The sequence below is a fragment of the Pleurodeles waltl genome, chromosome 10 (assembly GCF_031143425.1).
Source record: "Pleurodeles waltl isolate 20211129_DDA chromosome 10, aPleWal1.hap1.20221129, whole genome shotgun sequence".
Lineage (NCBI taxonomy): Eukaryota > Metazoa > Chordata > Amphibia > Caudata > Salamandridae > Pleurodeles > Pleurodeles waltl.
In genome coordinates, this window is record NC_090449.1 from 407,956,172 (window position 1) to 407,972,806 (window position 16,635).

At 48.7% G+C, this 16,635-nt stretch overlaps 1 protein-coding gene across 4 annotated transcripts in view; it reads left to right on the forward strand.

Moving 5' to 3' along the window:
• Positions 1-16,635, forward strand: part of PGAP6 (post-GPI attachment to proteins 6) — a 960,879-nt gene that overhangs the window by 353,417 nt on the left and 590,827 nt on the right. For all 4 annotated transcript variants that reach the window (XM_069210651.1, XM_069210654.1, XM_069210653.1 and 1 more), the window contains exon 6: positions 4,465-4,835. In XM_069210651.1, coding sequence (XP_069066752.1) covers positions 4,465-4,835 — 371 coding nt within the window. The remainder of the gene's footprint in view (positions 1-4,464; positions 4,836-16,635) is intronic.

Consider the following 16,635-nt stretch of genomic DNA (forward strand, 5'->3'; position numbering starts at 1 on the left):
GGGGGGGACTACATTTTCCTTGGTTGGCCACAAGAGCTCTGCACAGTGGAGAAAGGATATCCCCATCTTGGATTTTGTGAGTGAGGGGTAGTCTGGAATTGTTTGCAGTATGGCAGACAGGAACCGCTGTAAAAGTTGGTAGGGTTGCCTCTGGGAACGTTTGCCCCATTGGTTACGGAGGAGCCAGTAGTCAACTCCACCAAGTAGCTAGTGTCAAGCATAAATGTGGCATCCCACAACACTCTGCTTAGAACACTTTCTGGCCCTCTGGAAGATCTGAAGAGGATTGGATCCTGCTTGTTGTAGCCTGAGAGGAGCCCTGAATGGTTGGATCTGCTCCTTCATGTACCTAGGACTAAGGTGGTGACTCCTTTTTACCTGACGTGACCAGTTGACCAGTACCACCTGGACTGGACTTTGTTGGATGGCCTCTGCTGGAATAGGTCCAGGACGTGACCAGTTGACCAGTACCACCTCAACTGGACTTTGTTGGATGGCCTTTGCTGGACTAGGTCTTGGCCATAATTGCTGTCCCTAAGGTCGTGGGGGCCTTCGAAGTGATGTAGCAAAGCTGTGCTATAAATCATGACATGTTGGGACTTAAAAGTTTTTAGACTTCCAAGACCCCCCTAAGTCATCAAGGGACCTTGCTGCAAAGGTGTCTGATTTCGATTCACCTTCGTCTGATACAACTTCAAGCTTTTCCCACTGGGGATTTTGAGCTCCATAAAGAAAGAATAAGAAGGTAATACCTTTGGCTGGGACGAGCCTGCTTGGTTATCCGACCTGTGCTCCACCGTGGTTAGCCTGAAATCACACCTAGGTATAATTTTTACACTTCCATAGACTATCATTGGCGTGTAGTGCTTTTTGGTGCTATTTTTACTTAAAACTTTAAAAAATCACCTCTTCAGTTCCCCTTATTGATTTTTTGTTGCTTTGATGTCATTTTGCTTGTTAAATTTCGACCTATTTTTCCAATTCTATATAGGTTTGTTATTGTTTACTGATTTGACTTTATTACTGATTTAGTTTGAATAATCCTCTGTTGGCGAGTTGGTCCGTGTAGGAAAGTACCATCTTGCCTGGCATGTTACCCCCATTTTTCACTGTATATATGTTGTTTTAGTTGTATGTGTCACTGGGACCCTGGTAACCCAGGGCCCCAGTGCTCATAAGTGTGCCTGAATGTGTTACCTGTGTAGTGACTAACTGTCTCACTGAGGCTCTGCTAATCAGAACCTCAGTGGTTATGCTCTCTCATTTCTTTCCAAATTGTCACTAACAGGCTAGTGACCATTTTTACCAATTTACATTGGCTTACTGGAACACCCTTATAATTCCCTAGTATATGGTACTGAGGTACCCAGGGTATTGGGGTTCCAGGAGATCCCTATGGGCTGCAGCATTTCTTTTGCCACCCATAGGGAGCTCTGACAATTCTTACACAGGCCTGCCACTGCAGCCTGAGTGAAATAACGTCCACGTTATTTCACAGCCATTTTACACTGCACTTAAGTAACTTATAAGTCACCTATATGTCTAACCTTTACCTGGTAAAGGTTAGGTGAAAAGTTACTTAGTGTGTGGGCACCCTGGCACTAGCCAAGGTGCCCCCACATTGTTCAGAGCCAATTCCCTGAACGTTGTGAGTGCGGGGACACCATTACACGCGTGCACTACATATAGGTCTCTACCTATATGTAGCTTCACAATGGTAACTCCGAATATGGCCATGTAACATGTCTATGATCATGGAATTGCCCCCTCTATGCCATCCTGGCATAGTTGGCACAATCCCATGATCCCAGTGGTCTGTAGCACAGACCCTGGTACTGCCAAACTGCCCTTCCTGGGGTTTCACTGCAGCTGCTGCTGCTGCCAACCCCTCAGACAGGCATCTGCCCTCTTGGGGTCCAGCCAGGCCTGGCCCAGGATGGCAGAACAAAGAACTTCCTCTGAGAGAGGGTGTGACACCCTCTCCCTTTGGAAAATGGTGTGAAGGCAGGGGAGGAGTAGCCTCCCCCAGCCTCTGGAAATGCTTTGTTGGGCACAGAGGTGCCCAATTCTGCATAAGCCAGTCTACACCGGTTCAGGGGACCCCTTAGCCCTGCTCTGGCGCGAAACTGGACAAAGGAAAGGGGAGTGACCACTCCCCTGACCTGCACCTCCCCTGGGAGGTGTCCAGAGCTCCTCCAGTGTGCTCCAGACCTCTGCCATCTTGGAAACAGAGGTGCTGCTGGCACACTGGACTGCTCTGAGTGGCCAGTGCCACCAGGTGACGTCAGAGACTCCTTGTGATAGGCTCCTTCAGGTGTTGCTAGCCTATCCTCTCTCCTAGGTAGCCAAACCCTCTTTTCTGGCTATTTAGGGTCTCTGTCTCTGGGGAAACTTCAGATAACGAATGCAAGAGCTCATCCGAGTTCCTCTGCATCTCTCTCTTCACCTTCTGCCATGGAATCGACTGCTGACCGCGCTGGAAGCCTGCAAACCTGCAACATAGTAGCAAAGACGACTACTGCAACTCTGTAACCCTGATCCTGCCGCCTTCTCGACTGTTTTCCTGCTTGTGCATGCTGTGGGGGTAGTCTGCCTCCTCTCTGCACCAGAAGCTCCGAAGAAATCTCCCGTGGGTCGACGGAATCTTCCCCCTGCAACCGCAGGCACCAAAAAGCTGCATTACCGGTCCCTTGGGTCTCCTCTCAGAACGACGAGCGAGGTCCCTCGAATCCAGCGACTCTGTCCAAGTGACCCCCACAGTCCAGTGACCCTTCAGTCCAAGTTTGGTGGAGGTAAGTCCTTGCCTCACCTCGCTGGGCTGCATTGCTGGGAACCGCGACTTTTGCAGCTACTCCGGCCCCTGTGCACTTCCGGCGGAAATCCTTCGTGCACAGCCAAGCCTGGGTCCACGGCACTCTAACCTGCATTGCACGACGTTCTAAGTGGGTCTCCGGCGACGTGGGACTCCTTTGTGCGACTTCGGGTGAGCACCGTTTCACGCATCCTCGTAGTGCCTGTTTCTGGCACTTCTCCGGGTGCTACCTGCTGCTGAGAGGGCTCCTTGTCTTGCTCGACGTCCCCTCTCTCTCCTGGTCCAATTTGCGACCTCCTGGTCCCTCCAGGGCCACAGCAGCGTCCAAAAACGCTAACCGCACAATTTGCAGCTAGCAAGGCTTGTTGGCGTTCTTTCGGCGGGAAAACACTTCTGCACGACTCTCCACGGCGAGAGGGATCCGTCCACCAAAGGGGAAGTCTCTAGCCCTTTTCGTTCCTGCAGAAACCGCAGCTTCTTCTGTCCAGTAGAAGCTTCTTTGCATCCGCAGCTGGCATTTCCTGGGCATTTGCCCATCTCCGACTTGCTTGTGACTTTTGGACTTGTCCCCTTGTTCCACAGGTACCCTAGATTGGAAATCCACAGTTGTTGCATTGTTGGGTTGTGTCTTTCCTGCATTATTCCTCTAACACGACTTCTTTGTCCTTAGGGGAACTTTAGTGCACTTTGCACTCACTTTTCAGGGTCTTGGGGAGGGTTATTTTTCTAACTCTCACTATTTTCTAATAGTCCCAGCGACCCTCTACAAGGTCACATAGGTTTGGGGTCCATTTGTGGTTCGCATTCCACTTTTGGAGTATATGGATTGTGTTGCCCCTATCCCTATGTTTCCCCATTGCATCCTATTGTAACTATACATTGTTTGCACTGTTTTCTAAGACTATACTGCATATTTTTGCTATTGTGTATATATATCTTGTGTATATTTCCTATCCTCTCACTGAGGGTACACTCTGAGATACTTTGGCATATTGTCATAAAAATAAAGTACCTTTATTTTTAGTATAACTGTGTATTGTGTTTTCTTATGATATTGTGCATATGACACTAAGTGGTACTGTAGTAGCTTCACACGTCTCCTAGTTCAGCCTAAGCTGCTCTGCTAAGCTACCATTATCTATCAGCCTAAGCTGCTAGACACCCTATACACTAATAAGGGATAACTGGGCCTGGTGCAAGGTGCAAGTACCCCTTGGTACTCACTACAAGCCAGTCCAGCCTCCTACAGTCCGCACCTGACAAGAGTTAATTTAAATATTTATTTAGAGTGCTTTAGAAAACATTCCAGCTTTCCAAATTCAAAAACCCTTCATTGGAGGTGACACATATGTTTACATTTCCCATGCAAGCCTTTTGAGGTATAGCAAGGATCTTCTTTTATGTGTATCAAAAAAACACGATGAAATGTGGTTTAAGAAGGTTGTGATGTGGTATCTCTGTATTATATTTAGAAATGAGAGGTTGAAATCGGAGCTACATGAAGCCTTCAGGAAATCTTTTAAATATGATTATTAAATGTTTGCTTGGTGCTTTTATCCATTATGCCTTGAGACCATAGAACTGACTTGCCTTAAACAGTCCATGCTATTTTAAAATAATAAATGTGTAATTTTCTTTTTCTATTTCTTTAGAGTGCAAACCAGCTATGGTCCGACACAGTACGCTCTTTACTTTCTTCCAGCAACTCAATGTGAGCATGAACATGACATCTGCGTTAGGGATACCCCAATCCTCACCAAATGGACCAGCCAATAACTCCATTGCATTGGCAGCAAGGATTTGGGACATGGACAACGCTTCACTGTTATTGCCTTCCAGCAGCTTCTGCATGCGAAATCTGCCTGTGATCCGCGAAGATCTTGATGTGGTGTCAATCCGGTTCCGTACTGTCAGCGGTCCTTTTGTTAGCATTCCGGCTGAGTTCCCTGTTGTAATCCAACTGAACCTAGATTCTGGCATGGACAATGGTGGAATGCTCACTGTCAGTCTGCAGCTCAACAAGGCAAGGCTGTATTTTTTTTTAAATCAAAATCAACCTTGTTGGTGTAATGTACTGCTTGTTCTTTCTCTTCGTTTTTCCATTGTTAGATTTTTCACTTTTACTTTCAAACATTTCCATTTTTATTCCTCTGCCATTAGCATCCCGTAGCACACTCATTTAGTTCTCGAGACAAATATTCCATTGCTTAGAGCCATATTTTGTGGTTGCTTTTCTAGATCGGGAAAGGAAAGAAAACAGTATATGTATAACCCATTCAACATTTAGTTCCACATGATAAAAAACATTTGTTCCCAACAATACCGACCTACTCTGTGAGGGACTTCAGCATGTGAGATTAGCATGTAGTTTTTGGTGACAGTAATCGATTGAGGTATTAGTTTTATTTTTCCCCCAGAGTCAAGGAAAGCTTGTAATGCTTTAATTGCATACATTTATAAAACTGAAACATTGGCCCTTTCATCCTCATATTAACCACCAGACGTGCCTTCTGTTTTACTCTAGTTTCTGGCTATGGTCTGAAGAAATGGTAAGCTTGCAGCATGTGCTGTTAAACTTCACAAACTCTGCTTTCTACTGCTGTGTGGTGTTGAGTCAAATACTACAACTTTATTTTTTCGAGTCTTTGCTTCAGAATTGAGTGTGTGCAGAACGCTGCCTCTGGCTACTGTTATTTTTTCCTTTTGCATTCCGACTCCGTGTGGAAGCAGCGTCATATCGGGAATGAAAGTAAGCCACGATAAATGGACAAACTCGGAGTCTATTATTGTTAACCGTTGCTTGTTTTTTTTACTATTATTTAATCAGACAAATTCTTGCATGAGTGGGAAAGGCAAGAATATAGACATTACAGTGGATCCATCCATTAGTATGATCTAATCATATTCTAGATTCCTGGATCGCACTCTTGTATAAACTCTTGATGCAGCACTCCCTTTCCCCAAATCTTTAAGAATGTTCATATTGCACAGACCCTTTAAGCATATCTCTCTTCCCTTGACTGATCTTGCGCCATCTTACTTTCCCACTGTGCAAAAGAAGGAGGTGTTAACATTCTTTATTGTTGTGATATCAATGACTTTGCAACCAATGATGCTATAAAAACTTTTTGCTTCTGATGCACTGAAAGCTCGTGGGTTACTGGGAATACCAAAAAGAGCCCCCAGGGGATCCGGACTAATCTGTTGCCCCATTTGGGAACTTAGCCAATCAGATATTTTTTCCCAGAATTCCCGTAGGCTAGGACAAGTAAAGCACACATGTAGCCAATCCCCCACATTATGGTGACATCTATAACAAGCCCAGATCTTGATTGAAACATTTTCTGAACCCGAGCAGGTGTGTAATAAAGTCTCCTTTTTAATAAGAAGGTTATTCTTTTAAAATTTGCACCCGTCATAGCTTTGTGGGCCCACATATTATACTTTTTCCACACCTGCATGTCTGTTTTACTTCCTATTTCTGACTAGATCGCCTTCAAGACATCTGGAATAAATTTTGCTTGAAGCTGTTGCTGTAATATTCCAATACCAGTTCCCCACTCCTATCTGACCCTTCAAGTAACAGGCTTGGATATTGGTGGGGGCACCTGGACCGATCATTGTTGACATGGATCAAATTAATTAGTAAATTTGAAGGTATGAAGAATAGAGGCTTTTTTTTGTTATCTTTGGGTGTCTAAATTAGGTTGCTCCCAAGTTTTTGCTTGTCCTGAGGGTACGAAAACGTTGAGCAATGGAAAACCTAGCCTCTCCCATTCCTTAATACATTTCATTTCCATCTGCATCCCCCATGTTTTGCATTCATGGAGCTGCAATATTTGATACAGCTGGGGAAGCCGATACTCCTCTTTGAGTTGGTGAAATCTCAGTGTCACTACTTAGAGAGATTTGTATCTATTTATTTTAGGGAGTCTGTGTATTTTAAGGAAATAGAACAGCTGAACGCTATCGTCAGCCATCGTTTTTTTTTGTAGACATTTGTGTCCAGATTATGAGATGCTGCTTCTCAAGTCATCCAATCTAAGAAATATTAGCAAGCAGCCTTTCTAAAGTGTGGCAACTCTAAGTCCCCTTCTTCGATCCCTATCTGCAGTGTCTCCAATTTAGTATGTTTTTTTCCCTGACCATATAAATTGGCGTAAAATCTGGTCGATTTCCTTGAAAAACTTTTGAGGAATCTTGATAATCACATTTGAAAATACAAATAGAAAGAAAGGAAGAATCATCATCTTGATCAAAGAAATCTGAACAATAATTGATAACGGGAAGAGTTGCCATCGGTGAAGTAAACTTCTAACCTTATTAAGAATGTAATGATTATTCAGTACATAAAGTTCCTCATAGTTATGTGAGACATAGATACCGCAGGTATCTAATAGGGCACTGGTCATGGTGCTGAGTGCGCGTATTCTCTGGCAGCACCAATTCCGAACTATTGAACATGAGTGCCTCTGATTTTACACTATTTAACCGATATCCCTCAATTCTGTAAATTCCTTAATCTTATCCAAGGCACCACCTATGTTGGACACCTTCAGTTCATGTGCCAACCAACAGACTGGGCCGTGCAGAGCTCCCGTCATGCTCCACGGCTGACTGACAGAGTGCGACAGAAGCAAGATGGCGAAGAATAAGTGAGTGGGAGCTGCGTGCTACGTGCCAGATTCGGGAGCGAGGAACCGTGGGGGCACTACTGTGCGGGCGAACACGCCGATCGGGCTCGCAACTATGGATGCACTATGGATGCACTATGAAGCACCAGAGCAGTGAAACAGAGTCCCGAAGCCTGCCTAGCAAACCAAATTGGTTTGGTAGAGCGAGAGTAGGGAGAAAGCTGGTAGAAAATATGAGAAGTGTGATCGGGGAAGAGTGAGCCCTCAGCAACGTGACGGAACACGTCTGCCACAGTAAGTTCTATGCGCTCAGGAGGAGAGTGTTGCGAATCTCACCTCGGCAGTCCGGGTAACGGTGGGGTCGGCGGAGGAGGGGCTGGAGAGGGACAACCCTAGGACCAGCATGCGATGTTCGAAGCCAAATATGTGAAGGGCACTGAAGGGAAGCAATCATCAACACGATTATTACAAATGGGGAGTGGTAACTATGGTGGCATTAAGTAAACAGGTCCTAGGCACTCCTGCCCCCCCTCTCAAATCCCCTAGTGCAGCACCAAAGGTTTATCAAGAGGCATCAAGGACTCAAAGCAACAAGAGGCTACCAAGGCAAAAAAAAACAAAAAGAGAGTCAGGGAAATTCCGATTTTTAGGTGCCAGAAAGGGGGCTCACTATAACACCTCAGGATTAGTGATTAATATTATTCATTATTTACTTCTGTTTCTTCCTGCATATGTAAATGCATGCTGTTAATTGAACTGAGCTGCACAAAACTATAAGGATGAAGCTGGGGGAGACCGAAAGCAACCCGACGCGGAAGTGGATCGAGTAGGTGTCGGAGAAGCGGTTAATGTAGCACGAACGCGGCTTGCAACACTCTTGTGACATTTTGTTTTTCTCCCACTGCATAAGTGCACCAAGTCAAATCTCAAGAGAACTGAGGAATGAAGCGTCTATCACAGGAAGGGCCAATGAAAACACTGCCCGGTCTAAACTGGCTGACACTGCCAAGGGACGAACAGTGTCGGCTCAGAAGACCCTAGAATACAGAGAACATTTTAGTCAATGGACTTGGAGCACAACAGCATGCTACAGGCACATTGGAGGGAGTGACCATTCTAATCTCACCATCTTCATCAACGAGATCAGATGCATCGCAGTTGGCTGCATGTGAATCAATTTCTGCTTCGTCAGCAAAGACAACTCAGGTGCTGCCATGTGCTGGGAATGATGATGGCACCCGCCACTAGCATGTAACCAATTAGGCAAAACTTTTTCATTTCAAGAAAAACTACAAACCAAATCAACATACCCTCTATTCTGTATGAGTATGAGTAACTTTCAGTCTAAGGGAGTGATAACTGCAAAGGCAACAGCAGCACTCTCAGCAATATCATCAGAAACTGAGGGACAGGCCATGGCAGCTCAGTGTATTCTAGTTGAAGCGGAATCGCTTAAGGAATCAGAAGTTGCCCAGCATTCAACACAGGAAAGTCTAAGCAATATGGCAATACAGCCCTCTTCCAGATCAGACCACCAGAGCATCAGCACTGAAGGGGAATTGGTACATTCAGCAGACAAAATGTCAGATGGCTCTCCCAAGACAACCCCACCAATAGAAGTCATGCTGAATCAGATACTACTGGAACTCTGAGAGCTGACTTTATCACATCCAGAAGCACACCAAAAAACTCATAAGCAATTGGGGCAAATTAACAGTAGTATTACGCAGCTTACCACTTGCATCTCATGTGGATCAAAGGATATCAGATTTGGAAGACTCCTAAGGCAGAAATGAAACCAATACCTCAAAAATGCTGAAAGAGTTGGAAGAACTTCAATTAAAGTTGGATGATTTGGAAAACAGGACCGAAGGACGAATTTAAGGTTCATAGGAGTGCTGCAGGATCAAGAATCAGGATCAACAGTAACCAAAATAATCAAAGAACTGGTCTCAAAGCATGTACTCACAGACCTGTTAAGTTGAGAAATGTATCTGACTATAACTTGCTCACATCGAGTACCACCAATAAGGCCCATGAATTCAAAAGATGCTTGTGCTATTCTGGTCAACTTTGGGGACAACAGAGTAAAAGAAAGAATTCTTTCACAAGCAATCAAGACTAAAATCTTCAATACTCTAGAATTCTCTTTTCGTGTGTTCTCAGACATGTCTAACATGGCTATCATTTCTATCATGGCTATCATGTCAATCATGTCTGTCATGGCAGCAGACAGGAATTTGTGGGCCTGATTGATGATTTTAAGCAGCAAGGAGCTCCAGCAGGGATTGTTCAGCAGTTAAAACTAAAGGTCTTTTTACAAAGACCGAACTCATGTCTTTCAGTCGGTGGATCATACCCATGAACTGTTATAAGGAAGGGACAGGGATGGGGGCCTGACCTAACGATGCATTATTCTACTAAAAACAGTGGACTGAGGCTCTATGCACTAAGGATGTAAAACGAGCTGGAGGCTGAAAGCCCATCTCCCAGCTTCATAGCTCAGCCTAGTAGAAACTAAACCCTCGTTCAATCAAGTTTTGTGTTTTTTCCTAACTAGTATTTCTTGCAGCTGTCATCCACTGTCAGTTAATGGAGTGCCACAACAAGGCACGTGATGCATGGAGGGGGGGACAAGGGGGGACAATCACTGTGTGGGAAGGGGCTTGTGACAACTGTGGGTCCCAGGGTGACAGTGGGGAGCAGTGATAGGGGTGTCACATTGTAGGAGCTGGGTGGGGGAAACACAGGTGTGAAAGGTGGAGAAGCAGAGGGAAAAAGCCTTATTGAGGATATTGGGAGGCCCCTGAGTCAAGGGGAGCCAAGCAAATGTATGGAATTTAAGCAGCAAAAGAAAAAGGTGCAAGCGGTTAGGTAATGAGTTATCCAGAGTCCAGACCACATACCAGTATGGCTAGCGAAGATATTAGAATAGCTTCCTGTAACGCAAACTGGATCAATAATCATGTGAAATTAAGAGCTGTTTTGGAATGGTTAAGGGCACTTCAGGTGCAGATTATTTTTTTGCAGGAAACACATTTCAGGATGCAGGCCAAACAGCCAAGGTTACCTGGCTCTATAAGTAAGGCTTTCTATGCTTCAGCTGGTGCAGCAATTCTGGGGTGGGCCGGGGGACGGGGGGGGGGGGGACGGGGTGGCAATACTGAGTACGCAGGAATTTAAGGGCGAGGTGTGCCAAGTTAGGAAGGATCCCCAAACTAGATGGATAGTCGTCAGTATTAAAAGGGAAAATCAGCTATTAAATTTGATCAGCTTTTATGGCCCTATAGAAGATGATATAGCTGAATTATGGGAATTATATCAGGACTTAGGGGGTCATTCTGACCTCGGCGGTAAAAGGCGCTTACCGCCGGTCAGAAGACCGCCACAACACCGCCGCAGTAAACCGCCACAGTCATTCTGACCCGCAACAGGCAAACCGCCAAAAACCTGACATCCACAAAAGTCCGCCACACCAACGGCCAGCGAAAAACTGGCGATGACCAAACCTCCACCGTCACGCCAACAGAAAAACCGCCCATGCCATTCCGACCCACGAATCCACGCGGCGGTCTTTCAACCGTGGTATTCCATTGGCGGTACACACCGCTGCGCTCAAAATACACATACCTGTACAAAACACAACCACATTGGACAATTTGAAATACACACACCTGATACACATACACACAACACTCCCACACACCCAATTAACTATAAAACACACACCCACATCACCCACAAACCCCTACGACCACTAATCAGAGACGAAGCCCAGAGAGAGACAGCACAGAATAGAGAACACCATCACACAGAGGCACACTACACCATCACCCACACAATATCCACGCACAAAACACCACACACCACCACACTCACCACACTCATCAACACATACACCACCCCACACCTCATCCACACCACCCCATGGCACCCCCAAGACACCCCAGGTTTTCAGACGCTGAACTCAGGGTCATGGTGGAGGAAATAGTTCGGGTAGAGCCCCAGCTCTTCGGGACACAGGTGCAGCACACCAGCATTGCCAGGAAGATGGAGCTATGGCAAAGAATAGTGGACAGGGTCAACGCTGTGGGACAGCATCCACGAAATTGGGACGACATCAGGAAGCGGTGGAACGACCTACGGGGGAAGGTGCGTTCCATGGTATCCAGACACAACATCGCGGTGCAGAAGACTGGCGGCGGACCCCCACCTCAACCCCCAGAATTTACAGCATGGGAGGCGCAAGTCTTGAACATCCTGCATCCTGAGGGCCTCGCAGGAGTAGCTGGAGGAATGGACTCTGGTAAGTCTCATCTTCACTACTTCATCCCACCCACCCCACCAGCATGCCAACTCATACCCCCACCCTCCCCCCCACCCCCATCACACATCCTCCTTGCTAATGTCTCACCATCACAACCCACCCATCCCAACACCAAACCCTGCATGCCACCACAAACCATGGACACCCATCACCTAAGCATGCCCACTGCACATACCCATCTCCCCCACAAGCCACCGTCACAACAGCCCCCACAAGGGAATGCCAGCACTGGGGTACACGGGCACCCACCCATTGCACGATATGTCACACACAGAAGAAATAACCATACTCTTATACCCCTGCAGGACCCGAACGCCACCACACCGCCCAGGAGGGTCCAGAAATGTCCATCCCACCCACAGAAGAGGCCTCCAGTGATGACAGCAGCTCTGTCTCCCTGGACCCAGATGACCAGCCCGGCCCATCGGGGACCTCGGGACAGTCGGTTCCCCTCACACAGCCACAGGCCACAGCAGACCTACCCCCCTCTGGGAACACCAGCACAGCTCCCACCCAGCGGGCCCATGCCACTGTCTCCAGGACACGTCAATCAGCTGTGTGTCCACCACTACAGGGAACCCAGGTTAACCCACCACCCCAACAACAACAGGGACCTGAGGGCAGTGGTAGTGGGAACACGGTCCAGGGGACGGAGGTACAGGGGAACTGGGAGGGCTGCTGTGCGACAGGGGGGGACAGGCCCAGGGAACCCACTCTCCACGAGGCCCTCACCTCCATCATCGGAGCATACCACCACTCCCAGGAGACAATGGCAACGGTACTGGCCAGGTTCCAGGAGATCCAGGTACTGCAGGAGGAACAGTTTATGGGGTTCAGGGAAGAACTCCGAAACATTACTTCCGTAATGGGCACCATCGTCGTGGCTCTCAACCAGATTGTCACCACATTGCGGAACCATGTGCCACCACAAAGGGCCCCTGTCACTAGTATGGACCAAGAACAGGCTACCACCTCCGCCGGCGCTAGTGGACAGGAGGCCCCCACACAAGAACAACAGGCCACCAGAATCCCACCCCCTGCAGAAGGAGAACCACCCCGCAAGCGGGGCCTGAGATCTAGGAAGAAGACAGAGTATGATGCCAAGACCCCCGCCAGCAAAGGATACCCCCTGATGTCATCCCACTGTCCCACATTGTCACCCTGTCCAACCTTAAACTGCCCCTGCTCCACCTTCCACAGGCATATGGACAATGCACCTGTGAGTCTGAATATCTGGACTCTGCCATGGACATTCCTCCACCATCACCCATCACCGAGTTTTCAACCATGTCCCTAAATTGAGCACTTTAATAAAAACACTTATTGCACAAAAATAATCTGGAGTCTGCCTGTATTTTGAACAAATGTATTAGCCATAACCGTTGCAAAATGTCAAGTTACATTGTGATGACAACATACCTCTGTCACACAGCTGTAGTCCATGGGCAAACAAAGCAGAGGTCACGCAGTGGGGCCCACATCTCTGAAATTGGAAGGGAAAGTCACAACTCAGTTACCATACACTGGGTGAAAAGGACAGACAGTAGAGAGGCAGGAGACTGTAAGTAAATGTAAAATGCCGGTGTTGATTCTTACCTGTGTGTTATTGAAAATACTGCTGTATTACTGTGTCCCTGTTGTCTGTGTCGTCCTCGTCGTCTTCCTCCTCTTCACTCTCCACAGGCTCCACAGCTGCCACAACACCACCATCTGGACCATCCTCCTGCAGGAAAGGCACCTGGCGTCGCAAAGCCAGGTTGTGAAGCATACAGCAGGCCACGATGCTTTGGCACACCTTCTTTGGTGAGTACATTAGGGATCCACCTGTCATATGGAGGCACCTAAACCTGGCCTTCAGGAGGCCAAAGGTTCACTCGATCACCCTCCTAGTCCGCCCATGTGCCTCATTGTAGCGTTCCTCTGCCCTTGTCCTGGGATTCCTCACTGGGGTCAGTAGCCACGACAGGTTGGGGTAACCAGAGTCACCAATTAGCCACACACAGTGTCTCTGTAGTTGTTCCATCACATAAGGGATGCTGCTATTTCGCATGATGTACGCGTCATGCACTGACCCAGGGAACTTGGCATTTACATGGGAGATGTACTGGTCAGCCAAACAGACCACCTGGACATTCATCGAATGATAACTTTTTCTGTTCCTGTACACCTGTTCACTCCTGCTGGGGGGGACCAAAGCCACATGTGTCCCATCAATGGCTCCAATGATGTTGGGAATATGTCCAAGGGCATAGAAATCACCCTTCACTGTAGCCAAATCGCCCAACTCAGGGAAAACAATGTAGCTCCGCATGTATTTCATCAGGGCAGACAACACTCTGGACAACACCTTTGAAAACATAGGCTGAGACATCCCTGATGAAATGGCCACTGTTGATTGAAATGACCCACTTGCCAAAAAATGGAGTACTGACAGAACCTGCACAAGAGGGGGATTCCCTGTGGGTTGGCGGATGGGTGACATCAGTTCTGGCTCCAGCTGGGCACACAATTCCTGTATAGTGTCTCTGTCAAGCCTGTATGTCAGTATGACATGTCTTTCTTCCATTGTCGACAGGTCCACCAGCGGTCTGTACACGGGAAGATTCCTCCATCTCCTCGCAAGTCCCAGCGGACGGTGCCTAGGAAGGACAACAGCGAGCACAGAGTCAATCAACCCACAGGTACGTTCCCACAGCTTGCACAGTACACGATTCTCTATGCAGTGAATGGCTTGTATGAGTGTCGATGCAAGGCCTAGGCATGTGTGACGCAGTAGAAATTAAGCCATGTGGGCCCTTGAAATGGCGGCTGCCTGACCTGTGAAGTGCGACAATGGGATGTGAGGTCAATGCGCTGGCGTGGCACACCGTGGCGGTAGGCGGTCGAAGACTGCAGTGCAAAGCCGCATTGGTTAACATTGAACCCTATGGGTTTCATGAGCCAATGACGATGTGCGCCGGCGGTCGCAGTACGCACCGCCACGGGCGTGACCGCCATTTTCTATCTGCTTAATCACTCGAGACCTGATCATCCACAGGAGAGGACCTATACTGCAAGTGCTGCTGTGACCTCGGTCTGGAAGAGACAATGGCTGCTGCGACTGGGGAAAGGGCCCCTGCCTTCACTTCAGAAGAACTGGAGAAACTCGTTGATGGGGTCCTCCCCCAGTATGCGCTACTCTACGGTCCAACAGGGAGCATGCTTTGTGGCCAATGCCTGGGTTGAGTGGGGTGAATGAACGATGGTGGGGAGGGGAGCGAATGAGGCATGCATCAAACGACAGATGAGATCATGTGCCACATGGCAAGGGTGGGGAGGGGGGGCCACTCACATCGAACATGCAGAAAATGATGATATTTTATTTTCTCCCTCTGTACATGTCACATAGGTCAGCGCCCATCAGAAAATCGACATTTGGCGTGCCATCGCCAAGGACATCCGGACCCTGGGGGTCCACAACAGACGGGGCACCCACTGCCGGAAGAGATGGGAGGACATCCGCTGCGGGAGCAGGAAGACCGCGGAGGCTCTGTTGGGGATGGCCTCCCAACGTAGGAGGGGTGCCACTCGTCAATTGACCCCCCTGATGTCCCGGATCCTGGCGGTGGCCTACCCAGATTTGGATGGGCGCGTGAGGACATCACAGCAGACACAAGGGGGTGAGTACAAGCACATTCTGCTATCTTAGCGCGCAGGGTAGGTGTCTGGGTGGGGGAGGAGGGCTGTGGGTATCCCTAGGCCAGGGCGATTTCTGTAGGCTAGGCCCCTCCGTAAGGCATGGCCCTGTGCCCCCGCCCCCCACCTCTGTAGGGTGCCAAGTACAGCTATTCATGGCCCTGTGTCACCTATGTGTGCAGTTGTCGTCCATAGACTTGTAGGCCAAGTCCCAATGATTGAGTAGTGTACCCCAAGTGCGTGGCGTAGTGCAGGGGGCTTCTGTGTCTGTTCTCTCCGCCAACTGTGTCGCCAATGCATGCACTCAACATTTCTTTATTCCCCCCCCCCCCCCTTTTTTGTTGGTCTTCCTGTTCATGTGTGCATTAGCATCATCAGGCGGTGGAGAAGTGGCATCAGAGCACGAGGGAGCTGCATCTCACATGGCCCTGGAGGGCCATGCATCCGACTCGGAGTTCACCAGTGAGACGGAGGGCGAGGGGAGCTCCACAACGGGGACACGTGGAGACACCAGCGACACAGACCCGTCCTCGGAAGGGAGCTCCCTTGTGGTGGCGGCAACATCTGTGCCCACCGCTACAACAGGTACAGCCGCCACCCAGCGCACCAGCTCTGCCCTCCCAGCAGCCCCTCAGTGTTCGCCCCGTGCCCGCTCACCCAGGAAGGTGGGCATCTCCTTCGCCCCAGGCACCTCAGGCCCGGCCCTAGTTACCCCTGCTGCCCTCAGTGAGGAGGTCATTGACCTCCTCAGGACGCTCATTGTTGGGCAGTCTACCCTTTTAAATGCCATCCAGGGGGTGGAAAGGGAGGTGCACCGGAGCAATGCATACCTGGAGGGCATTCATTCGGGTCAGGCTGCCCATCAGCGATCGTTCAATGCTCTGGCCTCAGCACTGACGGCAGCCATTGTCCCTGTCTCCTGCCTCCCTCCTCCAACTTCCTCAACCCAGTCCCACTCCCCTGTTCCTCTGCCTATCCCAGACACACCTACAGACCAGCCTGCACACACCTTAACACCCAAGGGCAGCTCATCCAGACATAAGCACCACACATCACACAAGCATTCACACAAGCAACAGCCACATGCAGACATGCCAACAGCCACTGCATCCACTGTGTCCCCGTCCTCCTCGTCTCCCTCCTCCCTCCCTGTGACGTCTCCACTCACACTTGCATGCACAACATCA